The sequence below is a fragment of the Aspergillus pseudonomiae genome, assembly GCF_009193645.1.
Source record: "Aspergillus pseudonomiae strain CBS 119388 unplaced genomic scaffold BDV37scaffold_73, whole genome shotgun sequence".
In the NCBI taxonomy this organism is placed as follows: Eukaryota; Fungi; Ascomycota; class Eurotiomycetes; order Eurotiales; family Aspergillaceae; genus Aspergillus; species Aspergillus pseudonomiae.
Genome location: NW_022476065.1, coordinates 7,181 through 31,677, shown reverse-complemented (window position 1 = coordinate 31,677; position 24,497 = coordinate 7,181). Strand labels below are relative to the sequence as shown.

At 50.0% G+C, this 24,497-nt stretch overlaps 7 protein-coding genes across 7 annotated transcripts; 1 reads left to right on the top strand and 6 right to left on the bottom strand.

Annotated features, from left to right (window-relative positions):
- Nucleotides 1-383: 383 nt before the first annotated feature.
- On the bottom strand, nucleotides 384-5,588 carry BDV37DRAFT_296636 (uncharacterized protein; the record flags this gene model as incomplete). The annotated part of the gene is made up of 16 exons (XM_032090159.1): nucleotides 384-551; nucleotides 608-889; nucleotides 948-1,761; nucleotides 1,815-1,967; nucleotides 2,050-2,163; nucleotides 2,221-2,402; nucleotides 2,584-2,729; nucleotides 2,790-2,908; nucleotides 2,964-2,996; nucleotides 3,050-3,228; nucleotides 3,292-3,435; nucleotides 3,514-3,563; nucleotides 3,627-4,280; nucleotides 4,336-5,060; nucleotides 5,119-5,210; nucleotides 5,271-5,588. The coding sequence occupies 16 exons, from the start codon at nucleotides 5,586-5,588 to the stop codon at nucleotides 384-386; spliced, it is 4,173 nt and encodes a 1,390-aa protein (XP_031938086.1).
- A 1,839-nt stretch (nucleotides 5,589-7,427) lies between these two features.
- On the bottom strand, nucleotides 7,428-11,958 carry BDV37DRAFT_286262 (uncharacterized protein; the record flags this gene model as incomplete). The annotated part of the gene is made up of 4 exons (XM_032087886.1): nucleotides 7,428-9,118; nucleotides 9,173-10,503; nucleotides 10,579-10,999; nucleotides 11,505-11,958. The coding sequence occupies 4 exons, from the start codon at nucleotides 11,956-11,958 to the stop codon at nucleotides 7,428-7,430; spliced, it is 3,897 nt and encodes a 1,298-aa protein (XP_031938085.1).
- Nucleotides 11,959-13,442: 1,484 nt separating this feature from the next.
- BDV37DRAFT_286261 (uncharacterized protein) lies at nucleotides 13,443-14,221 on the top strand (the record flags this gene model as incomplete). The annotated part of the gene is made up of 4 exons (XM_032087885.1): nucleotides 13,443-13,532; nucleotides 13,586-13,617; nucleotides 13,673-13,718; nucleotides 14,033-14,221. The coding sequence occupies 4 exons, from the start codon at nucleotides 13,443-13,445 to the stop codon at nucleotides 14,219-14,221; spliced, it is 357 nt and encodes a 118-aa protein (XP_031938084.1).
- Nucleotides 14,222-15,725: 1,504 nt separating this feature from the next.
- On the bottom strand, nucleotides 15,726-16,314 carry BDV37DRAFT_256662 (uncharacterized protein). Its single transcript, XM_032082863.1, has 3 exons — nucleotides 16,149-16,314; nucleotides 15,942-16,090; nucleotides 15,726-15,883 (listed from the first exon to the last, which is right to left on the bottom strand). The coding sequence occupies exons 1-3, from the start codon at nucleotides 16,263-16,265 to the stop codon at nucleotides 15,739-15,741; spliced, it is 411 nt and encodes a 136-aa protein (XP_031938083.1). The 5' UTR covers nucleotides 16,266-16,314; the 3' UTR covers nucleotides 15,726-15,738.
- Nucleotides 16,315-17,407: 1,093 nt separating this feature from the next.
- On the bottom strand, nucleotides 17,408-18,680 carry BDV37DRAFT_196398 (polysaccharide deacetylase family protein). Its single transcript, XM_032079779.1, has 3 exons — nucleotides 17,868-18,680; nucleotides 17,662-17,765; nucleotides 17,408-17,603 (listed from the first exon to the last, which is right to left on the bottom strand). Exons 1-3 carry the CDS (start codon nucleotides 18,549-18,551, stop codon nucleotides 17,435-17,437), a joined length of 957 nt encoding a protein of 318 aa, XP_031938082.1. The 5' UTR covers nucleotides 18,552-18,680; the 3' UTR covers nucleotides 17,408-17,434.
- A 254-nt stretch (nucleotides 18,681-18,934) lies between these two features.
- BDV37DRAFT_286258 (FMN-dependent dehydrogenase-domain-containing protein) lies at nucleotides 18,935-20,568 on the bottom strand (the record flags this gene model as incomplete). Its single annotated transcript, XM_032087884.1, has 5 exons — nucleotides 18,935-19,024; nucleotides 19,079-19,152; nucleotides 19,220-20,378; nucleotides 20,436-20,494; nucleotides 20,541-20,568. The coding sequence occupies 5 exons, from the start codon at nucleotides 20,566-20,568 to the stop codon at nucleotides 18,935-18,937; spliced, it is 1,410 nt and encodes a 469-aa protein (XP_031938081.1).
- A 390-nt stretch (nucleotides 20,569-20,958) lies between these two features.
- Nucleotides 20,959-24,497, bottom strand: BDV37DRAFT_296634 (uncharacterized protein; the record flags this gene model as incomplete). The annotated part of the gene is made up of 11 exons (XM_032090158.1): nucleotides 20,959-21,191; nucleotides 21,252-21,539; nucleotides 21,600-21,970; nucleotides 22,022-22,168; nucleotides 22,219-22,535; nucleotides 22,599-22,650; nucleotides 22,702-22,834; nucleotides 23,164-23,165; nucleotides 23,385-23,689; nucleotides 23,744-24,222; nucleotides 24,272-24,497. The coding sequence occupies 11 exons, from the start codon at nucleotides 24,495-24,497 to the stop codon at nucleotides 20,959-20,961; spliced, it is 2,553 nt and encodes an 850-aa protein (XP_031938080.1).

Below are 24,497 nucleotides of genomic sequence, written 5' to 3'. Positions count from 1 at the left end.
TTATTGTGTATTAGCACTTGCACGGCCTTCTTGGCGGTGGGTCTCTACGCCATCCCTGACCGTGATGAATCAGGATAGCAATCGATAGATTCGGGTGTCCCGAATACAGAAAAATATGTTCTCCGGAAGTTGACGAAGAGGATGTGATATGGGACGCAGCATAATGCAGGCTTGTTGACCCGTTTCCCGTACATGCTGCAGGTACGTACCTTACCATCATCACCGCTGGTGGAGATATATATTGAGCCTGGGTGCAGGTTGTATGACAAGTACTGCAAAGAATGATATATTAAAAAATGTTAGACCACGATTGTTATACAGTGGTATTCCAGAAGGACAAAGGTAAGCCATGCAAAGCAATTCTCTAACTCAATATCGCAGATTTAGCCCATAAGCAATTGGACGGCTTCAGCAGGTGAGAGAGGCTTGGAATAAGGAGTTCCTTCTTCTTTGTGAGGTAGGGGACGACCGGTGAGACCACTGATGAAATCATAATCCTTTGGCCATCCATCTCTCCTCCCACAAACCTCTTTGATAATGGAGTACATGCACTAAACAGGTATATTAGCAATTCGGCCTGTTCGAAAACGGGAAGGTCAAGCCATACCACATCCCATAAAAGCCCAGAGCCACACTCTTCCTCAACGCCATACTCTGCAAGATCACACACTGGCAGGTTCCATCGCATCATTTGCCATGCAGGAATATCACTGCCGGATGTTTGCGGAACCCAGCTGAAGTATGAGTCTATGTTGACCTTGGACTGCCATTCATTTGTCGTGCGCTGCACAAGATAGGAAGATCTTGCCACATCGTATCCATTGAACCCATAGTCGTCTGGTAATTTGTCCATACCTTTGGGGATATGGTCATTGTCCCCTTGATGATACTGTTTGTTGTCAGCACTATGACTCTATGTCAGTGAGGATAGATAGGGGATATCGTACAAAGAAAAAAGCCGTATCATCCGGATTGCACCATTTCATATTGGTGGTATCGGTGTTTTCGAACATGTCTCCGTTCTTGTCGCAGGGGTGGTACGTCTCGCCGTTGCTATTTCGAATCGACTTGTTGTCGATCCGGACAATATAGTACAGGTCTTTTTGCCACAACATGTTGATCAACGGAGCGACCACATACTTAACCAGTCCGGCCTTCTCCGGAACCATGGAATATTTGCTCGTCTCCTCATCAGTGGGTGCGACAACACTCTTATGTGAAGCAAAGTTTCCCGTGTTGAGTATGCGTGGAAGAGCAGTCGGGCTGGTTACCCAGCTGGGATCGGTGGGAGGCTTTTTGAAAAACAGACTATTGTAGAAAACGTCCAGGCCCTGGGTCATAGCATTGTGCATATCCGCCGACTTGTCACCGAGCTGTGCATAGGTGTTAAACTTCAGGTCGGCTGGCGCTAGGCCACCCAGTGCAGCCACAGCGCCGGCTCCAATGGTCATGGCCCCGGCAGCGACACCGGCCATGGGCGTCAAAAAGAACGCACCCATGATGCTGGCAAACCCGGCGCCAATGGTCATGCCCGCATCTTCACCAAACTCGGTGTTCTCATCACCCTTGTGCGAGTATCGGAGGACCAGGCCGGCGTTTTTGAACCCTGCGTTTGTCCAGATTTCTTCCGTCATACTATACATAACCCTAAGGAACTCTGCCAAGTTGTGTACCGCAGTTAGAGCTTGGACCCGGTACATTCGACCCTCCTTGCACGGATCAACATCTTTTAAGTGGTTTACAGTGCAACTCCCGCGGACGCTGGACCAGCTAGATTAGCGATACTGATTGTCCGGAGCCTTGGAGGTACATACTTCGCACACTCCCATGAGTAAGGAGGAGGAACTTCTATTCTGCTTCCGTTGTACTTTGCAAGCGCATCGGCAAGACCGCCGGGCCACTTGAAAGGATGATCAGGGTCCAGATTGAGGTCCGGGTTGAGGGACAGCTTCTGGTACCAACCGGCGCTAGTTAAACCCCTGGTGTTAGCTTTGACGACATAGAAGAAAGTGTGGGAGAAAAAAAGTGAAGTTCTGGTCCAAGACATACGTAGTCGTCAGCCAGTTACCCATGTCGTTTTTGTTCCAGAGGTCCTTATCCAGTTCATCGAGGTGATTGCAGACCGATTCCATTCGATCCCTATCGTTCAAGGGCCAATGTTCACTAGAATTTCGTGTTAACTCCAAGTGCACTGCGCGGGATATACGGGTCACAACATACTAGTAACCGTCAGGAGCCTCCCCAATGGGGATCCCGGTCGCAGTCGGGCTGACTGGAGGTGTGCCCGTCGGCGTGGGTTGATTAGGGGGCGTGTATGCGGGTAAGTCGGGATCTACAGATGGGTCGACGTCGTCGGCTGCGGTGCTATCGCTTCCGGGGCAGGTATTGAACCACGTATAGGCCTACACAATTTAGCATTCGGCTTCGTAGTGCGCAAGGGATACAAGGGAAACTCACAACATTGCTTCTGGGGATGACATTATGCATGTCAGCACGCCCCAGGCCTCCAATATTTGGGAAGTATAAATTTGCCTATAGAAATAATCAGCGAGGTTGACTGTAATCCCTCCAGATTCCACTCACCCCACGATCCGAGCCTTGATATCGAGGGCCGTCGAGGAGTTCCCACTTCCAACTGGAGCCTGCGGTGGGAATTGGACCCTTATTGATCCAGACTTTGGTGTTGCCATTGAATTTGTCAACCCAGAGGAAGTCGACAAGACCATCGCCTGTAACCTGGTAAGCTTGGAGATCCGATGACCAGAATCCCAATCTATAGACAGACATACCATCTACATCAGCCCAAACATGGTTCGCACGATCGTATCCATGCGTGCGTTTGACTTGACCCTTCGCTTCAAACTTGTTCTCGCCTTTGTTTAACCATCCAACTGTCCGGCCATTGGGTCTGACCAGAAAGGTTAGTATGACGGTTCTCATAAAAGCTGCCTTGAAGCACTCACTCCATACACAGGTAATCCGCGCGGCCGTCACCACTGAAGTAGTCAGCCATATATTGTCCAAAGCATAGTGACTGGGAAGCACAAACTCGAGATCAGCCATCCGGACACCAATGTCGCGATACCCGACTCCCCATCCTTCGGTACATTTCACATTCCCAGTCACCACTCCTCTGTAATCTAGAAAGCCACTGGTAGTATCCTCATTCCAGTGGTTAATCCAAACCTCGGCGGCACCGGTCTCACGATTCACAGCCCAAACATCGCACTGTAGATCATTAATTGGACGATACGCTCAAGAGAATCGCAAGCCATGTTTAATTATACTTACCTTTCCATCACCATTGAAGTCTGCTAGGTGAATGCCCTTGCGGTCCCTACCCAGGTCGAATATTTGCGGTCCCTCGGGCACCCAAGTTGGAGGCTTATGGACGTTTCCATAGAGCAAGGCCCGTCCCGTTGGCGAAATCCAGATCTAAAGGTGACACACAATCAATAAAACAATTCCCTCTGGACAGCCAAGATGCAAGGAGAGAGTCAAAGCTGTGCTTACATAGTCATCAGCACCAGTGCCACGCCAGTCACAGTAGTAGTCACCATCGCCTGTGCAGAAATGTTAGCCACATCAACGGCATATACTAGGGACAATCGGAAGAGAGATCTCACCCTTGAGTGTAGTGCCACCACTTCCAATATTCTTCCACACAGTTGTATAGTGATTATAAGTATCGGCATTCTGTAGAGACTCAATCCACACGTAATCAGCACCTCCCTTGGCATAGACTTGGCCGAACTTGATGCGGTCTCTAGCACCCTTCACACCCATTCCAGCATGAGTGACGCCAATGCGACGCCAATCGGGAGCCAGGCTGCCTTTCCCTGTACCACGCTGGTTGATATACGTCGTGACCTTGCCCTCCTCATCGAGCCAGAGCCAGTCGGCGCGGAAATCACCGTTAATATCGACCAGGCGAACGCCGGCGATATCGCCCATGCCTTTACCGGTAAACACGGTTCCAAGGTCCTGCCAGTATCCATTGAATTCTGGTGTTGGAGCATCCTTCTGGCCACCGTTTCTCCAACACTGGATATCACCATTTCCCTTCACAAGGCAGTAATCAAGACGACCATCGCCGTCAATGTCACCGAGTCGGACATTCGCCTGAGCTAGGTCACCACCGGGCGCTTCCCTGACCAAGCCGATGTACTTGAACTGTGGAGGACTCCCACCTTGGTTCATTGATGCATACATAGCACCCTCCCTACTGATGCAAATGAAGTCGTCCAGTCCATCGTTGTTTAGGTCACCCCAGTGTACACCTGTTGCTTCTATTAAAAGTGTGGCCAAAGAGAATTTGTTGACTTCGCTACTCACCTCGCGCAAGACAGTTATCTTTGACATCAATCTTGACAGGCTCACCGAACTTGCCATTATTGTTATTTGGGTACATCCAGGTTCCTTTTCCATCACGAGTCCAAACCAGCTCATCGAGGGCCCCTTCACGGTGGGCACCTCCCTGGTTTACTAACTGCGCATAGTTGATACCAGGATGGGTGTCACCCTTGGAGCCGGTAATGCCAATCTGCTTAATACGGCCCATACTCTGGGCGTTATGCTTGTAATCGCCATCGTCCCAGCCACTGCCGCGTTGGGTCTGGATTTTGCCACCGTCATTACCTGAGCCGAACTTCTTCTCACAAGTCGTATAAGCCCAATCGCTCTCCCCGATGTCCTTGGGCTTTGACAAGAACTTGGCTGATTCCGCTTCTTGAATTGCGGCCCACCATACCGAGGCCATCTTCTTATATCCAAAGTCATTGGGATGAGTTCCATCTACCAGCTCGCTGACCTTGATAAAGTCACTCATCTCGGCCAAAACTATCTTGTCGCCATTCTTTCGGCGAGCAGCGGCGATGTTGCGGTATTGCTCATTGATCTTCACGACGTTGGCTTGGGCCTTGGGATCTCCGTTGGACAACAACGTTGATAGGATGATAGTCGTTCCTGGTATACCTTCATACAGACGAGTGAGCAACACATTCATCCGCTCTCCTGCCCTATCGACGTCCAGGTCTTTCACGGCATCGTTCGTGCCAGCACTGTCAAACAGGGAATTAGTCTCCAGAAACATATGTACATGTTATTCTACCGACGTACTTGATCAAAATAAGATTTGGGGCCTTCGGGATCGTCTTCTCAGCCTCTTGGGCAACCTGGTCGATGACCCATCCACTCCAGCCCTCGTTGTCCTAGAGATTTGGCCTGTTAACTCCATATAGAGCACGCCCCCGGGTCCACGATATACTTACATTATCTCTCATGGTTCCACTTTTAAGGGACCCCACCATGTTCACCTCCCATCCAGCGTGTCGAAGCTGCTCACGTATCCATATCCGGTATCCATTCTTATCACTTGACTTCAATCCAGTCGTGATTGAAGCCCCAAGTGGCATGATACGGAGAGCAAAGGGCTTGGCATCGCGAGCCTCCAAACGTGGGACACCGTCAATTGATGTCGATGGGTCTTGGATTTCGGTTGGTGAAGGCAAGGCCAGAGTAAAAGCAAACAGCGCCAGACCGATGATGCAAAGATGCATCATCCGGTACACGCTGCGATCCACCCTCATGATGAATGGGGCATGGAGTTCGTGGAAACAGAAAGCGAAGCGACAGTTCTCGCGCTCTTACAGGCCATTCTTATAATTCTTGAATATATCCACGTATTCACATGAATAGGGGTCCAGGAAAAAGTGCCAAGTGCCAAGCGCTACTGGCACTTCCACCTAATCAAACTACACCTAGAGCCAACAGACTGACTACCAAAGTCGAGATATCCAATTGGTACATGGCGGATATTGCCGAAACTTGGCAGCAAAACCTCTCGGCATTCAAGATTCAGATCATGTAGTATCGAAGCTTTCTTGTGCCTGCGGAGGCTACCTGGTGGACCAAATGACCAAATAGTCATTAGGCTTGGCTCTGGGCAAGCCTCCGTGCGAGACCCGTAGAAGCTTGATGAAGTTCCAAATGGAACGTTCTGCTCTATATTCAGGGATCTTCGATTAGTCCTATGTGTCTTCTATAACAGTTCGATGAAAGTGGTTCGATGCCGCTGTCTGCTGTCCATCTCGGCCCGTTGCAACTCGAACACCAAAGATACTGAGAACCTATACAAATGGCATGGTAGCTACTATTCAGGGGCTCTGGTGGGGATATCGCGTATATGTACGTCAAACTAGCGTACAGGTTAGCTTTTTCCCCATATGCTCTTCTTCCGGCCTTCTTCGGTCTGGCTAGTCGTTGAAGTTAACGGATGCAGAAAATGCAGAAAATCGCCCCCAAGATTGCAAGACATGGTGTGGGTCTTACCAAATAACCAACAGATATTGTTCTGCTCTCTGGCGCGGTGATTTGTGGGTCGTAAAATGATGGTGGCAGCCAAGTCGCTTAGTTCAATCTTGCCCCGTCTGGCGTTTGGCCCTGGCCTTGGAATTGCTCCGCTGGCCAAATTTTCATCTGAGAGCGATTTTTGGTGGCCTTATATTTCTGAAAACTAGAAGAACTCTTTCGAAGCCTAGCTGTTTAATAATTTCGGTATAATTAACACGCCACCCAACAGAATGCCTTAGTTCAGGCGACAAAACACAGCTCGATTACGTGTTGATTCTGTTGTCCTTTATTCTTGTTCTATCTTGTCAAAAGCCTCCACGGTCTTAATGTCCTACATATGCCTTGATCTCGCTTAATGGGCTGGGTTGCCTCTCGAGGAGCTGCCTGCCTCCATAGCGCGACGCCCATATAAATCGTTGCGCCCCGGATCCGCAGATTTTGAATGTATAGATGCAGACGGATGAGAATATACTAGGTATTAAATCCATCGCCGTTGTTTCTTCTGAGAAGCTTTTTCCTGCTCTAGCCCATCGTCTGGCCACCGTTTTGCTATGGGGGCATGTTCTTGCACCTGTGAGGTCAATACAGCAGGTTCATATTCTTGAGTTGGCCTCACTTGCAAGAGAAGTAACTTGGCAAATGCAGCGGCTGTGGCAGCAGCATATCTCTGCCAGGTCTTATCTTTATGAGAGTCAGCATAGTCACATATACCTCGAATGATCAGACAGGGAAAGGTGTTCATGACTCCAGCGCCTTCCATCTCAAAGCAGAGAACATCATGCTCGCAACTCATTTGATCTCTGATCTGGGCAGATCGGATGAGTTGATTCCCAGATGCGATCAACCCATAATGTATATGCGGGTGGGTTGATGGCCGGAGGCTCCGCTGAACCTGGAAGCTCAAGTCGCATGATTCACACATCTCGTTGTTTCCGGTGTCTACATGCAGATAGTTGGCATGAAACAAAACGTCTTTATCCTGGCCTGGATGCTTATACTCAGGGTGTGACTGCCCTATCTCGTCTAAGTAGCCTTTGAGAGTCAAGAGGAATGATGAGGAATCAGACTTCAATCCGCTAATTCGCAGACCGCAAATGGCGTGGAGGTGGGGCCAGACAGCCATTCAGCCGAAAATTGCCAGACTCAAACGTTTTGACGAGATCATACGCCAGGACCCCGGAGTATGGTCCGGTCGGTGTGCTGACGACTATATCGCCCAGGCGTATGTCATGATTTCGCGACGGAACACCGCCACCGATCCCGACTAACAGACAGAACGTGACTGCAGGAAAGCTGCGCTTCATATTAGATGCGACATCCGCGGCGGAACTGGTACCATATTCGCCATCTGGAAGGCAGGCTGCGACAACATTATGTTTCCCTATGCGACCTAGGGCATAAGCATGCGTATCAGCCGGAGGGATGCATTCGTTATGTGTTTCGTCGAAGGAAGCGCGGACGGCCTTTAGCTCTATTGCCAGGGCACATATGATTCCGACAGCATAGTCCTTTGGACGAAATTGCATCGCTTGTGGCTGCCGACTTGACCCCGACGTCTCTTCGTGGGAAAGATTCGCATGTTGGCGGAACGTTGAACTGGTCATAGAGCTACTGTCTATTGAAAGAGTGGATCTTGTGCTTCTCCCTAGCCCACTATCAATGGAAGAGGCATGATCCTTCTCAGTTGAACCTGCTAGATTAGACGAGGCATCTAGATCCACCGATGATGGGTCGCCCTTGTCCTTCCAGTACCATCTGTGATTTGTGTCAAAGCCAAAGACAATGCCACCGCTATCCCCGGGGTACGTGGAACATTCCATAGCCAAGCCCCGAGCTATTCTCTCGGGGAGAATGATTTGTGCGAGGTCGGAGTGATTGCCATTACGCAGTTGAAGACACTGACACTTACTAAATACCGTCTGCGGAATATACCAAAGCAAGTCATTTGTGAGTCTCATCGGTGACGCATAGAGATCTCCACATGCTCTCACTATATTTTCCAAATCCGGTACTGAAGCTGCGAGATAAGACCTGCCGACTGGTAGCGATGCCCACTCAGGGCACGGCTGGCCAACTGGCTGAATAATATCCCCAAAGTTCCGTCCAAGCAGTATGGCGGTGTGGATGGATCTAGAAAAATCTACCCAAGAGCGCCCCTCCGGGTCAATAATGGCTCGCCGTGGATAGAAGAGAGGTCGCTCCTTGGCTAGATCAGTGAAATCCCATCCTTCCAACCACGACCGGGGCACCTGGCTATAATCAGCCCTGGCTTGATAATCGATTATTTTCTCTAGGGAATCATAAAAGTCCTCCACGCGGTCCTCAAAGTAAACAAAATGGTCCTTTTCCTCGTAGACCTTGAGTTTCAGATTATACGGGTTGAGCAGGACTTCCAGTGCCGAGTCATGTTGGTATGGGTCGATGGCGTCTTGAATGTCTTCCGAGGCTAACATCAATCGAGAGCCAAATTTGTTGCTTTTGTCTTGCTTCAGAGACGCTCGGACCAGATGTAGTAAGGCACTGGCGCCGTTAACTAGCCAACCGCGTTTCATCTGTACGTCCCAGAGCATTAGGAACATCTGCGAAATCCATCTCATTTTTGCAACGTAGCAGTTTCGGCGGACATGAATGTCTTTATGGCCAATACTGAAGGCGGTATCCCCTGTGATGATATGGCCTGTGGACATGGAGACTTCTGCGAGAGTGCTTTTTCCACTGGGGCGCTGGAGGCGAGACTCTTCCACGGCATAAATAGCATCCGGCGCGCCTATGAGTCGTGGTAAGTACAATTTGGACTTATATAAATACTACAGTAGCATACCAGCATAGAGCTTCATAGCAGGACACCATCCCACCAAGTGCCTGGCTCTCTCCAAATCTGAACTGTACAGGTCGAGAGCAGGAAATTCATCGCTCGAGTGATATGAAAGACGCTCGCCTACGTCAGATTGTTGTAAGTGCCAGAAAACAATACCTTCGCAATATGCTGTTGGAACAAGCATTACTGAGAACCCTTTCAGGACAGTCCTGCCACCGAAGACATTCACCCGGCGCGTTCGCGTGAGCCCCGACAATATTTGGAGGGGAATCTCCAGCCCTGTGTTGGGTTCGGGTCTACGTGGAATGGGGTATCCTTCCACAATTACCGGATTTCTGAACAAGCCATACCAGCAACATCCGTTCGTCATGTTTGTCACGTCTTGTTCGTCATGATGTAGGCTAAAGTCAATTTCCAAGATGTGTGATGCATTCCACATCGGCAAATCGGTAAACCGACCTCTCTCGAGTTGTTTGATGAATGGCCGGCAGCAGGCGATTCCGGACTCGACAGGTGATGAGCGAAGAGCACACCCAAGCCACGCAAATTGCTCCCCAACTTCTGCGATGGAGTCCCCTGTTCCACGGATAGCTACCCACACGGCAGGGTATGTACCACTGTCGCACTGTAGAGCTTCTGCAAAAACCTGTACTGTGGTCCCATCAGGTAAGACGGCAAAAGGTGGGTTGTTATGCTCGCCTGAAGCAAACTCTGTTATCAATTGCAAAATTTGAATTCCAGTCAATGGCCAGGTTTGGCTCATGTACTGGCTGCATGTCAGCGCCTGGGCTGTCGTACGCGAACCCGTTAATGTTATCGCCCGTTCCATTGCATCCTTTGGGCTCTCAGCGTATTCCTGTTCTGTGTAGAAGGCGATTGGATTCCAGTTCAACCGTACGAAAACCTCGAATGCCATTGTAGGGGTTTTTCTGCTGATAATGGGAGATACTGGAAGAACAGCAAGTATGTAATCTCGAATCTGGTGCATCACGTTGGCTTCTGGGGGTGCTAGCATGCATTCTCGGTGAAGAATGGTTAAAAGCCACTTGTATGACGGGGAATTGATAATAAGCGCCCTATATGATTGAAGTTGAGGCAGATTACTATCCTCGCCGTCTACCTTACTGGAGTCTATCAAAACCTGGTCTTCATTTTCCATGTCTTCCAGGGATTCCTCAACATTGAAACCGGGCTCCGGTGGCCCTTTGCTATGCCAGAGGGACATCAGTTCCTGTAAAGGCATTTTATCAGAATTTCGATCTTCGCCATCCGCCATATCCTGCTCTTGATCAAGACCTTCGGATAAACTGTCAATGAGAGCCGCACTAATCTCACTTTTGATATAGCTAAGTTAGACACTTGGCATGCCTTGAATGGATTCAGTCCTTTGGTGGTATGGCTCAACTTACACCCGGTATTTATGGATAAAAACCATCACATCGAGGTGTGACTGCGTTGATGAGGAACGTCCAAGGCTTAGAGAAAACGCTCTCAGGAGTCCGGGAAGCCCTTCTGACATACGGTCTAGACTCTCAGTCGTAGGATGCAATGGTTGTATGGTTTTAGATATAAGGCCAACTAATTCCATGATATATCTTCCTTTCACGGTATCAGATATAGTTGAGGCAGCGGAGTAGATGCTTTGATCATCGTAATCTCTTGTAGGTGCAACATACTCATCTGTTTTGTTGCTTTCAGGATTGTTCAGCCCTTCATATACATGTATTGATGGACGTCGACAACCTCCATCGTTGATCTTCGTGTTACGTTTGGTCGTCTTTGGATCCTTATGGGTGGTTGAGCCATAGCCTGAATCAGTGAAGGCCAAGCCTGCGGTTGAGTAGGATTGCTGCCTTGACAAATAAGGCAGGTTTTGAACATTTGTTTGTATATTGGTCAACGATTGTATCTCGCTTGGTAGGGGCGTCATTTTCCAGATAGTGTCCTTGTTGTTTGAGACGCGTGAACCATCGTCACCTTCCCGCGAGGAGGAGACAGTAGGATGCGAACGGCAATGGTCGAGTATACAATTGTAATAGTCGCCCCACGATGCAACTAGTTTATGGCACATATCGCATGAGTTGGGGGGGAGCCAGTCGGACCTCAAAGTGGGTAATATCCAGCCGTGACAAACGACGCACGTTCTCGGCATGACGAAGCCGAAAATGGTCATGCATCCTGTCTCTTCGCATTGTTTCCCAGTTGCAGCCGTTCCTGTCACAACGATAGATGGTTCGTGGTCTATGAGTTGTAATATGGCGCCGTGCTGAACCTCGAGACTGGTATACTTTGCTGTGTGGTGTGCACCACCTGCATATGTAATCCTGGCGCGAACTGGGCAATTTGTCTTCTGGAGACCGGCGGGCAGGAGGATCGAACGGTAGCCCTTCGGGCTGAATCATAGAATCGATCTTACTAACCATTTCATTAAGAGACCCCTTAATTGCCACAAGCTGGCTGGGACCGATATGGTTGATCGCCGTCTCAATCGATTGCAGATTGAACCTTACTTGCACTTCAGCCGGAGTTGGGTGTGCTGGGAGTAGCTCATATTCAGTATTATTATGGCCGTCCCACCACCAAGAATCTAAATGTCCCGTTGTGAGTAGGTGGTCCTGTGGCTCAGGAACTTGTGAAGCCTCTAGGAAGCAGAACTGCTCAGCAGCTTCATCATCTGGTAGATTGTTCATTGCACAAGCCGCTTGGTTGCAAACAATCGATGGATCCTCCCAAAGATTCACATGTGATTCAAGCGCAGAACTATGTCGCTCCTGGCTCTTCTGTACCATTGTAATATGCTCTGTCGAAGCCCACAGCCTTTGTGAGTAGAAATGGGCGGAAGAGAGAGCGAAGGACTCGAGGTTGGGCGAACAGCCATGGCGGTGTGCATGACGAGGCTGAGCGAGGCTGAGTGTTCGCCATCTGTCGCATCACGTGGCGGGGGTGGTGTATACCTCTATGTAGTGTTTATATTTGGCAAGGTAACAGCGGATCCGGGGGAGCTCTCGGTACTCCAGAAGCCTTCATGTCATTCTGTACAGTTCCTTGGGGGGGGGGGTTGAAAATGGAGGGCCTAGTTTTCAGTCTTTCTTCCTTGTTGTGCCTAGCTATGTTATAGCGGGGCATCCGACCGTTAGTGTCTGCTGTATTTATCGATCGCGACCATCGCCCATAGCCCACACGTTGCCACTATATACGGGGGTATGTTGTATGCAGATGTTTTGATGTTCTTCACGAACAGACTTATCCTCCACCATATTAAAGGCTGAACCGCGTCCCTATGCTCCTTTCGGTACTGGCTTTATGATTATGTCAATTGTGAAGAAGTAATTTGCAGGCACTACTCCCAGCTCCCTACTTGTGTATGCCTGTAGGATAATTGAACTTGTAAATGAGGCAGGGGTGGAGTGGTTATCGGGTCGGGTTCGGGTTGCAAAATTCGGACCCGCACCCTCCCCGAACCCACACTGATTGAGGCTGCAAACAGCTTCTCTATAAGGTTGGACCCTCGTTCCCCAGCTTCACCTACATATTCTAATTGTAGTGTTCTTTCCCCCAGAGACGGTGGGACGTTGTCACTACTGGACGAGTCATCGAATGTCCTGTGCTTCGCTAGTTCCTTTGCCTGTTTGGCCACCTGGGTTCCAGGATATCGTCCTCGGGATCCGCCAGAATGGGGCGCGATGATTACAATAATGTGGGACGAATGGCCATTTTCGCAGCGTCAGTAATTAAGTTTTACACCCCTGGAACCAAGATCACAGTCAATCCCGCCGTGTCCATCTTTCCGGGGTACACAGCCACTGCCCCGCTTGCGAGCCATCTTGTCGACCAAGTGTTGGGCTTGTTCTCAGCTCATATTGGACATCCATCGCTGTGCCAAGACAACGATCGACCAGCTAGGCGTCCAAGGCCCCCAGCAGCAACAGATCGACAGCCTGCTACGAGCAAATCAGAAACCAGCTCGGTTATATTCTCAACGGACTTGTGTTCGCTTTAGGCTCTTTCGCAACGAATTTGGGAGGCCTTGTGTATATAGTTCTATCTTGGTATGTATCTGATAGATGATGGCCACGTCATGATGGGGCTATACATTGTTGTTCATGGAAAAGTCTCCCTCCAGCTAAATTGTCGAATTCAGCTATCTGGAAAGCCGGAAGAGTAAATACATAAATAGGCGATGTCTTCACCCCGAGGCCATCCTCATCCTCATACAATTCACAGTCACTTTGAATAAAACCAGATCAATCATCCATTTTATCCGTGATTCACTATGCGCGTACTTGTCATCATTGCTACCCTCCTGACCCTGGCCTACGCCGGGCCCGCTCTAGAAGAGAGACAGCAGGGCGTGGGTTGTAAGGTATATATATGGCATTGACTATCAAAAGTAGGAATTCTCTGATCATTCGATAGGAGGTCCACAGCCCAGACACCTGTGGCGCCCAGTGAGTACTCCTGACTTGCGGACAATGCACCCAAGAGATGCTAATATGTTCATAGTGGCCTGGTCAAGTGTGACGGCTCGGGTTCTTTTCTCGTCTGCTGCGTATATTACACCTTCACCGATTATTTTCTCACGATATCTCGCTGACTCGCTATAGAAACGTTGCTATTGAATGTGTTGTGCGGCGGGTCAAACTGGCGATTAGACCATCAGGGTTGTTTTGATGCCCTTGTTCTAATATATTATACTTGAACCAAATTTACTCTATTCTTGCGGAAGAGATTTAACGTCAGATAAAGTAGACACCCGTTGTGAGAGCGTCTTGTTCACGACTGAACCAAGGCCGTCAGTATGCTCGATGAACGCGAAATATATCTCATGCCTGTCCTGGAAACCAATATTAACAAACTGGCTAGAATGACGATTCATCTATTGTTAGCATCGACAAACTTACCGGCCGCAGCTATTCACGAAGCCATCCGGGTCAGGCTCACATAATCCAAGCATACTCCCTCTACTACCTAATAGCAGGCTCTAAGCCCAAGGGACTGCGGAATACCTGCAAATCGGAAGTCCGGTCGTGGGTCGCTAAAACCAGCCTCTAATTGGCGCGACTGACGCCGATTGTCCCCAAGAATGGATCCCTCGCTCTGCCTACTATCTTCCACCCTTTCATTTTCTCTGTGATCTGCCCATGATGTCCGCATCCTCAGAGACTACACAGCATCGTCGCAAAGAGTTTCATAGCGCACTGCGTGCAATCCGGGATGCGATTTCCCCGCGGGGTACAAAGCAGATCGACCCGCGCGAGGCAAATGAAGCACGCATTCGCCTGCATTCAATGCCCCTCGCAGACAAGTCCGATTACCCCCATTTCTTTGCCCCATTCTAGGAGAAGCTCGCACCCTCGGACCAACAAGAATATCCATGCTACCGTCAAGACATCGAGAACCATCGGATTGTGAAAGCTTTGCTGATATACATGCAAACGTATACAAATAGGGCGTTTCACAGGGACTATCTGAGTCGTCCAGGTATTCGCTACAAATCGTATGGATGACACAGTTCGCTCGATGTGTTACTATATTACTAATGTCACCCAATCATGCCGATGGGGCGATTTCAACTTCAAGAATCTTTTCGGGGATTTTGGAGTGTGTCTCTAACCTGCCCTACGCCGGCGGATACGCCACTGCCTCAGATGAAATGCCTCCTGGATAACGACGTCACGGGAGACGACCGACTAACGCAAGGAGACTAATTAGCATCGTCAACATTATGGTTGGCCGATTGAATACCAAGTCTCTTCGCTATCATGTTATAGCCCCGGTAAGCTGTGATCATCGTGGAGAAATATTGCTAAGTTGACGATCATAAGCTTCTGGTATACTCCATCATGGGCCCCTCGCATATTCGTGCTTTAGAGGCATATTCTGATGTCAAGAGTCTCATAGTGTGAATGACCAAGCTTTACGACATGACGAATCATAAGCCAGCAGTGGTGGATTTGTTTACCAGATGGTGGCTGGGACATGCTGTTGGAGGAGATACGGTGACAATTGCACAGACTGCGACAAGGCAAGATTAGTTCCATGGGTATAAATGCCGTGTACTAATAACTTGTCGGTATCGTCCAGGAAATATTCTAGTAAGACCGATGGCCTTTATTCATGATGTACACGCGTAAATGCACTGTTCAGCACAGCAGTTAGACATTAAGCATGTCTCGTAACTCCGTGATCCACCAACTTCACCAGGACTACCTGACAACTAATAAGACCGGACCTTATATCCCCCAGCCCTGTTCTATGGACTATTCATGGAACTAATGTCATTTTCGATGGCGTACTCGTAGTAGCTGGCCAGACTTAGGGAACCCAGCTTGAGAACATTTCAGCTCATCCTGAACACTTTACCCTTTGCCACGGTATCTACTTTTTCGATGCATCTAAATTTCAAGGATACGTCCTACACTATGATTAATTGTCTCTAGTGTTGAATCATTCGATTTGATTATTCATATTGTTAAACATTAACTATGTTAACTCCGCAAATGCGTTACTCGAATGTCAGTGACTCAATCCCTGCTGCACTGTGGACTGTCTACAGCTATGGTGCTTCTCTATGTGCACGGGAAGGTGCAAGTGATAGTATGAGCGTCACCACCAATACTTGCTGAGCTGTCTTGTGAACAGCCATCCTCGTTAAAGTCCCGGTGTTCATTGCTGTAGTTCAGGTAGCCATCCTTGTCACCGTTGGTGTGGATACTATTCTCTAGAGTCAGCATCACCGTCCCAGTAGATATGAATACATCGAAGCACGTACCAGATCGAGTATGGCAGCTGCGAGCTAAAGCAGTGATCACCAGCATGCCAGATCTGGTTGCATGCTTCACTAAGGATATCCTGTCGGCCGTCGCCATAGTCGAGGCTAACACCGCAGGTCAGTGAATTATCACCACCACCGACAGCGTTCTAGGATTGGAGATCATTAGGCACGGCTCGCTCTGAAGATTTTGTGTACGGAACTTACCTGACCGCGCTGCTCGGATAATTCAACAGTACATGTGCGATCGCGACGCTCGACTGCTGCAGCTGATGTGCTAGCAAGGAAGGCTGAAAGAACAGTAAGGAACGTAGGGATCATCATGTTGGTTCTGGCCGTTCCGTGGAAGGGTTCGTGGTAGAAGCGGAGGTAGAGATATTGGAGTAGATAGCACAGAAGGACTAGAGGAAGGAAGGTGTGTTCTTCTTATAGACCTCTGGAATCTTGATCAGTCTGCCTTGAGTGGAAACAATACTCTGGCCCCCAAGACCCGTGGCCCACGAGTGTGCGATCTTTTTCCCTAAGAGACCGAGATCCATAATTATCCCCACACCCCGCTATCCAAGCATGATCCAGGGTTCATCTGGAGTCACTTAGGAGGTCCACTGCCACTAGAACAGATTTGTCAAGGAAATCGTCTCCCAGTCGGCCTAATTACCTTCTTGAGTTAACTGGCCCCTATTCCACATATCGTCGTTGTTACATTCAACCTCGGTTATATAAATCCGCCTTGATATGGGATACATGTAAGACATATATATGGCTGAGTGGGAACAGGCTCCACCGCCTCCACTTATCCCCCAACATGGTCGACTTGCTCAAAACTGGTTTTTGGATAGTTTTGGCTACTGCCTAGAGCTGATCAAATTTAGCCAAATAAACTCGGGTGTATGATGAAAACGGATTCTTACCTGAGAATGACTACTGACGGCGGGCAGGACTTGTTAGCTACTGAATGGTACCGATATCCCATCACGGGGATCATTGTCCATGTGACAATTTGCCAGCCTCATTCACTACCTTGTCGTCCTCCCTTGTTGCTCGCTGTGGTTTTCTGGTTCTCTTGCGTGCACGGTATGCCACATATCTCCCTTACTCGGCGCATGGGTACTGAAGACATACACGATTGATGGTCTATCGCATGCTTCTTGGTTAATTTGGCTGCTGGGACCGTAGAGCATCATTGTAAGTTTTGTCGAAATGTAGCCTCGGGCGCGTCTCGTAACTCTATTCACAGGCCACGTTAAGAGTGCCTGGCAACGAAGACAGCACCTTACTCCTCAAAAGCCTTTGATACGGAAGCTTTGTGGAATATGTAAATTTTCAGAAAGTCTACTCGTAGTAACCGGTCTGGCTTAGGATGTCAAGTACAGACGTGATGTTATACCTTGGCAGAGAAGTAGCTAAGGGACATTCATATATGTTTCCCCACGCCTAAACCTAATAATTACAACAGCGCCGGTGGCATACCATGTCAGTGAAAATAGCGTAAACTATGGCGCGTCACTGTGAGCAGTCTTTTCAGTATCTTGGAGCACACTCTCTGCTGCCGCTGGCATAGGCGCCCCGGCTGGCGGCTGGTTCTTCTTCTTGAACTCATCACACATCTGCTCGAAAGTTACCCACTCCACCCCTTCGTGTTTATTGATATGTTCGATGATTCTATAGCGCGTTAGCTCACACTTCCCTGCCGAGCGCCGTGCCTAGTCCTCGTTCTTACCTTTCGTGCATCAGGAGCACATGCGGCCGCCCAGAAACATCGGGGTGAATCGTCATGGGGAAAACAAATTCGTCGTATTCGCGGTAGAAATAATCAAAGTGGTCCTAGATCCCGACAAGGGGTTCAATCTTAGCCGCGCAACGTCCTTCAATGATGGCTCATTGGCCGGTGACATGTGCCAGACAACAGCCAGAGGAAGAACTCACCTTCCAGATATCTTCCACATCCCGCGGATTCACCCAGCCGTGACTATTTGCAGAATTCTTGATGAACATCATCGGGGGCAGGTCATCAATATACCAACTCCCCGGAATCTCCACCAGCCCAGTCGTCTGGCCTCGAACCAGGGGCTTCATCCACGTCTCGGCCTTTTGGCTATAGTCAATCTTCGTCCATGAATCCCCCGTCCGCAACCAGTACATCTGGCAGTCCTCGTGAGACATGGAGTGGTCGTATTCAATCCCGTAGGCGAGCAGCAGGTCGACCATCTCGGCACTGGCCTCCCACCACGGGGCGACGATCCCGCGCGGCGGCTTGCCACAAAAGTCGCGGAGCATCCTATAGGTCTTGTCGAGAATGTCCCGCTGCTGCTCCTGGGTCATGCTGGCCGGGTTCTCGTGCGAATATCCATGTAGTCCGATTTCGTGACCCGCATCCCTGATCTGCGCGCATTCCTCGGGAAAGGTCTCCAATGAGTGGCCAGGGATAAACCAGGATGCCTTGATATTGTATTTCTCGAACAACTTCAGCAGCCGCGGGGTGCCGACGTGTCCCGCCCACAGTCCACGACTGATATCGCTCACGCTGTCCTCTCCACCGTACGAGCCGAGCCAACCTGCGACCGCGTCGATGTCGACTCCGTAACCGACCAAGACGCGCTTCTTGCCCATTGTACGTGCGGGGTTGCGGATTGCGGGGCTTGGCGATGTTTTATGTTCGTTTCGGACGGAATGTGGATGGCTATGAGGAGCCCAGAGTAGGTACTGCGATAGTGAATCCTCAATGGAACATCAATGGCGAAAGTCGATGTTTATGTGGTTGGAGGGAAGACGTGAAGAGGGGTTGAAGTGGGGACAATGTCAGACATGGCGGTTATCTCGTGATTCCCCCCATTTACTAGTAATCATATCAAAGGTGGGGGGAGGAAGATCATTTCTCCCAACATGATGCATTGACTATGCTACGAGCTACCCTCTAGCTATGGAGGAGAAATAGTGAGCCCCATTTGACCGTTCGTCGATCTTGGAACCTTACTCAGGCGATATTATTTTCACTAGAGCTTCCCCCTGTATGCTACAGCTCGCTCATCCTTGACATTGGGCGGCGTCCGATAGATCTGCTGCTCCACACCGCTGGAGTTGACCTGCGCAGAATCCAGTCAGTGTGTATCGGGAAAGAGAAAGAAGGCATCCCTTACATAGTGGGGGCCCAAGTCCTTGATACTGGTAGCGCCTAAGAGTCGCATGCAGGTCTTGGTCTCCTCCAACAGAACTACAGGACGAAGACGGCATATTAGCAGATGGCCACCAACAATTACAGAAAAGAATAGGCGACGCACGTTGTAGCGTTCGTTCAACTCCCTTCACTCCACCAGCCCCAAGGCCCCAGAGAGCCGGTCGCCCAATGCCAACAGCTTTCGCACCAAGGCAGAGCGCTTTAACTACGTCGGTACCTCGTCGAATACCACCATCCACCCATACCTCCATCTTCATGAAAACATAGGGACAGTACTTCCGTATTTCAAGGAGGGTGTGTACGGCCGGTGGTGCCGTGTCCAGGGACCTCCCACCATGATTAGATAGAATAACCGCTGAGACGAGGGGTGTATACCGGGCGGCAATAGCAACATCTTCATGAGTCTGCAGACCCTTGAGGATGATAGGCTTCATCGTGTGTCGTGACAGCCACTGAAGAGTCTCGTGCCAGGTGAGAGACGGATCTGTGCCAGCGAAAAGCTGGGCACTAACACTACCTGCTGGATGAGCCTGCATATTGATGCGCTCATCATCTTCTCGTTTTCCCGAGACGGGCGCATCCAGCGTGAGCACCACAAACTTGATCGCATCTAGCTTGTTCACCCGTGCGAGCATCGCTTCGCTGGCACTGTGGTCTCGCTGGACATACAGCTGCCATCCAAATACTTGCGTCGGTGCTGCATTGGCCACCACCTGCTCGGGGGAGAGTGACGAGTTATTTGCGATGATCTGGAGCGCTCCAAAAACTCTGCATGCCTCAGCGAGTCCCGCCTCCCCGCTAGGATGTCCTAAGCGAGCCATTGCGGTTGGAGATATATATATCGGGAGACCAAGCCTCCATCCCAAAAGCTCGGTCTCCACATCGCATTTCTGGCAGTCGACAAAGACTCGGGGACGTAGCAGCAGTGATCGGTAAACTTCTGTGGTAAAGTTCTTGGTTATCTTGTCGTCGGATGCCGAGTAATAGTAGGCCCATGCCTTCTTGCTGATTACCTTGCGGGCGGCCTGTTCTATCTCGTCCAGGTTCAGGAGGGTGTTAACGTCGATTTCGTTCGTGGGACCCGTAGTATGACTTGCACAAAATGGCTCCTCGTCGCAGTCAATTGATCCGATTTGTGCCGATTGGAGACTCTGCATGGTCTCAGGAGGATGAATGGGATCGAAGTCGTCTGTGGCATCTATACCCCCCACACGCAAAATGGCTTGGGCGCCGCCAGGATGGCTTGACAGCAAATGCGTTACCTGGTCCCGATCAGCACGTTGTGATGGAGATACGTTCAAGCCACAGGGCAAATTTACATCATAGACCTTTCCGTACAGAACAACCCAGCAGCTATTTTCGTTGTTGTGTTGGGCAACTTGGGCAGTTAGATCAGTCTTGATTTTCAGGAACTATTGATATACCTTCAGCACTTGTGAAAACCTTGCTCATATTGATTACTGGGCGACTGGCGAATGGAATGATACCTTCAATCTTCCATGAAGGCAAGTAATATTATTTATGACCTGCTATGTAAGATTCAAACGGCATGTTTCCTCCCCACTCTTAGTTGACCTAGCCCTGCGTTCCAAGGTTTAACCAAGTAGTATCCACTTCAGCGGAGCCCATCTGACAGCGCAGAAAGATATACACGTTATGCTCACCCCCATCCTTGAGAATGCCTTTGAGAGCAACCGGGTAGAGTTGAAAGCTTGGTCTGATCCATTGGAAGTTTCCGGCTTTCTATCGCTAACCCCATCTTTCCACTCATAGATTCAACCATTCAGTCCTCAAGTGGCCTACAAAGTCCAATAGCTCGGAAATTACCGCCCATGAAGGATCTTACAGTGCCTCATGACCATGCGTCTCAAACGGTAACCCGAAAGAGAGAGCGCCCACCGTCACCCACATTGCAGCGCTGGCATAAATCGGGGCGCTGGTAAATCCGGTCTGAGAGGAGATGAGACTAGCCACTAAACCCCCAAGGCGCAGAAGAGCTGATGCGGTGCCAGTCCCGGTACCACGGTGGGGAGCTGGGAAGGATTCAGGGGTGAAGGCGAACATAACAGCATACTCTAGGAAAGGCTGTCAGTTTCAACGGTCAAGAAATATTCCCGGCTCTCATGCTAGCGTACCAAAGTTCGCCAGTATACTGGTGATACAGGAGAAAGCCAGACTGGCCGTGGAGCTATTGACCCCCACGTAGGCGAAAAGGAACACGGCAGTCACCACAGACGAGATCCCCATCATATACCTGCGGCCGAGCGTCGTGTTGACTCCTACAGCAGCGGATAGGGGACCGACGATTCCCACGGCGGAGGTGATGCAGTAGTTGCGGTATGTTAGATCGAGAGTCGAGCTCTGGGTAAACTTGGTTGCTAAATACGACGGGAGGAAGTTGAAGTATAGAGGGTATCCGATGCCTGTGACGGATGTCAATCGAAGACAGCCATGCCTGGTGTTTTAGTAGGGACCATGCCTACCGATGGTTAGCCATATAACCCAAGTAATTATGGTATGTCTGCAAAGCTTCGATGTTGCAAACAGAGCGCGGTAATGTTCACCCCTGAAGGATCGCAGGTTTTCCGAGACCACTTGCTTGGTGGAAAGTCGTGCGTGTGCTCCATTTTCACTAGGCGTAGCGCCTAGCCGCATATCGATTTCGCGAAGCATGCCAATTGTCAAGGGCTCTGGCCTTCCATTCTGTCGAGCAACATGGTTGACTGCCGCCACCGCATCTTCGTCCCTACCCTGAGACAGCAGGTATCGTGGAGTCTCCGGGAGCTTGAAAACAAACAGACGTAGTAATGTGAAGAGAAGGGCCATGCTACCAAGTGTAATCATCGTATACCGCCTGAGCATTACCAGGTTAGCCTCGAAAGGTATATTAAATGTGGATTCATACCATCCCATATTCTCGCGACGGGGACAAGTTGCTGGAGTCGCGTCTGTTGGGCAGCTGAAGTTGGCCAAGAAGACCCATGCCACCAAGGAGACAATCAATTGACCTAGGCTCCACCATGCGGTCAATGCAGTGAGAAGATATTGGTGGCTGGTTGCCCATTAGTTATCAGATGAAGACTAGACTGCAGAGCCACGGACCTCCTGGGAACAAACTCCAAGAACATCATCGAACCCACCGGTACGTTCCCTCCAGCCGCGGTACCAATAACGGCCCAGAGAGCACTGAAGGTCACGAAGTTCGTAGATCCCGCCACAGCGCAGAGGAAGATACCTGCAATAAGGACTGTATAGTTGAACGCGGGTCTTCGACCGATTAAGTCGCTGGAGATGCCCCAGAAAGATGCACCGAGAATGAGACCGGCGTAGTAGGCCAATGAGCTATAGCTGACACTGACAATGTCCGGAAGCTCCTGTTCAATGGGAGGCTGGACGCTGCCAATACCTTGGGAAGCAAACTGAGGACACGGAACGTTAGCAATGGGGGGTAGGGGGAATGAGGGATGTGAGGCTATAGGTACGTTATCCACAATCCATCCAAAGCCGGTTACTACAAAAAGCTTCCACTGAAACCTAATTCCGTGAGCGATAGTTTCTACATACAGGGGTATCCTGTATGCTTACCTTCCCATGCCAATCTGTTCCATGCAACTTCCTACCAGCTCTGACTTGAGGCGGTATGCCTGGGTGGTAGAAGAGCCATAGAATTCATCAGCTTCATGGTCATCGAGGGCAATGATATTGCCAGCGGCTTTATCTGAGTCGGCATCATGAACGGGCGGATTAGGCTTCTTTTCCAGGGCGACTCTGTCCATTTTCGATGTCTTTGATCGTGGTATCTTGCCCTTCGAATTCAGGGTATGCTTCCAAGTCAATTCATATACTCACTTTTAGGGCTGTTCACTCGGCTTAGTATGTGTAACAGCCAATTATGTTCAAGGATTTACAGCCCCAGGAGGCGATACCAAAGGTGGGTGAATATGATACGGGGTTTAGATGTAGCCAGGCTCCCCCCACCTTTGCGTGTCCATTGGTGAGGCATACGAGGAGGATGTCCATACTTGAGGCTGGGCCAGGAGGAAGTACCTCTCCCGCTCGACAGTTCATCATAACAGCATTACGCGGCAGGCATTCATTTGCTTACCAAGATAGACATAGGATAAATGCGTACAATTTTCATGATCAAAATGCAGTTAAAGCTATGGAAGCACTAGAGGAAAAAAAAAAAAAAGGCAAAATAAAACAGAGCATAACAAGCATCCAACCTAGCTCGCTACGCCCCAACAGAAGCTACCGCTGGGGTAGACCCCAGGGCCTGCATCTTCAGCTGCTTCTTGTATTTTTCTGCCCGACCATAGCTTTCCTTGTAGGCTTCGGTCACCCTCTCCTGGACGGTGATGGGTGGGTATTTGGCTGGCTCGCCCGGTGCGCGACAGTTGGGTAGGCACTCGCAAAGGTAGTCTGGGTTTCCACTAAAGAAAAAAGGAATCGAATATCTCTCACGGCCCGACTTGTTAATCACGCGGTGAATATTCGACTTGTATTTATCGTTGGCCATGCGCATGAACAGGTCGCCCAGGTTTACGACGTAGGCTCCCTCGACCGGCTTAACCTGTGCAGGACATGGATTAGCGATGGACGAAAGACGGACAGGAGAGGCACAAACATCAAGCCACTGTCCAGTAGGCATGTCCAAGACCTGCAAGCCGTCCACTTCATCCTGCAGGAGCAGAGTGACGCATCCAAAGTCGGTATGGGCGCCAATTCCACGATTCAGTTTCTCATCCTGGTCCTTCGGTTGCGCGGGATAGTGGAGATAGCGCATCGTGGCAACAGCGCCTTGGGTGAGAGGCTCGAAGAAGGTCGAGTCCACACCGAGCGTTAACGCAACCACACCCAGCACGTCTTTCGCGAGCTCGAATACCGCGTGGTAGTATTCCATCGTTGTCAGCTGGAACTCCGCTTGGTCGGGCACCGTCTGTGGCCATTGATTAGGACCACTGTTCAGCTTCTTCTGGACAAAGTATGGGTGATCCTCGGGGATCTCCTCGCCAATGTACAGCCCTTCTTTCAGCTCGGGGCCGGTGCCTGCTTCGAGCATTTGGGATCGCAGCAGCTCGTAGCCGCGGTTAAAGGTGTTCAGATCTACCAGGTCAGTGAGAGTCCGTTCTTCGTCGCAAAGTGAAGCCCATACTTTTGTCAATTTGCATTTTCTCTTCCAAAGGCAAGTCGAAGAAGCGTTTGGAGCATTTCATAACGCGCCGCTGCAGGTCGAGCGGCACGCGATGGCCCGTAATCTGGAAGAAGCCATTATAGTGGCAGCACTTGCGCACCTCCTCCACCAACTTGGCCTTTGCGTCGTTGTCGCTACCGTAGAAAGCAGAGAAGTCCAGGATCGGGGGAGCAGTTGGTGTGGTCAT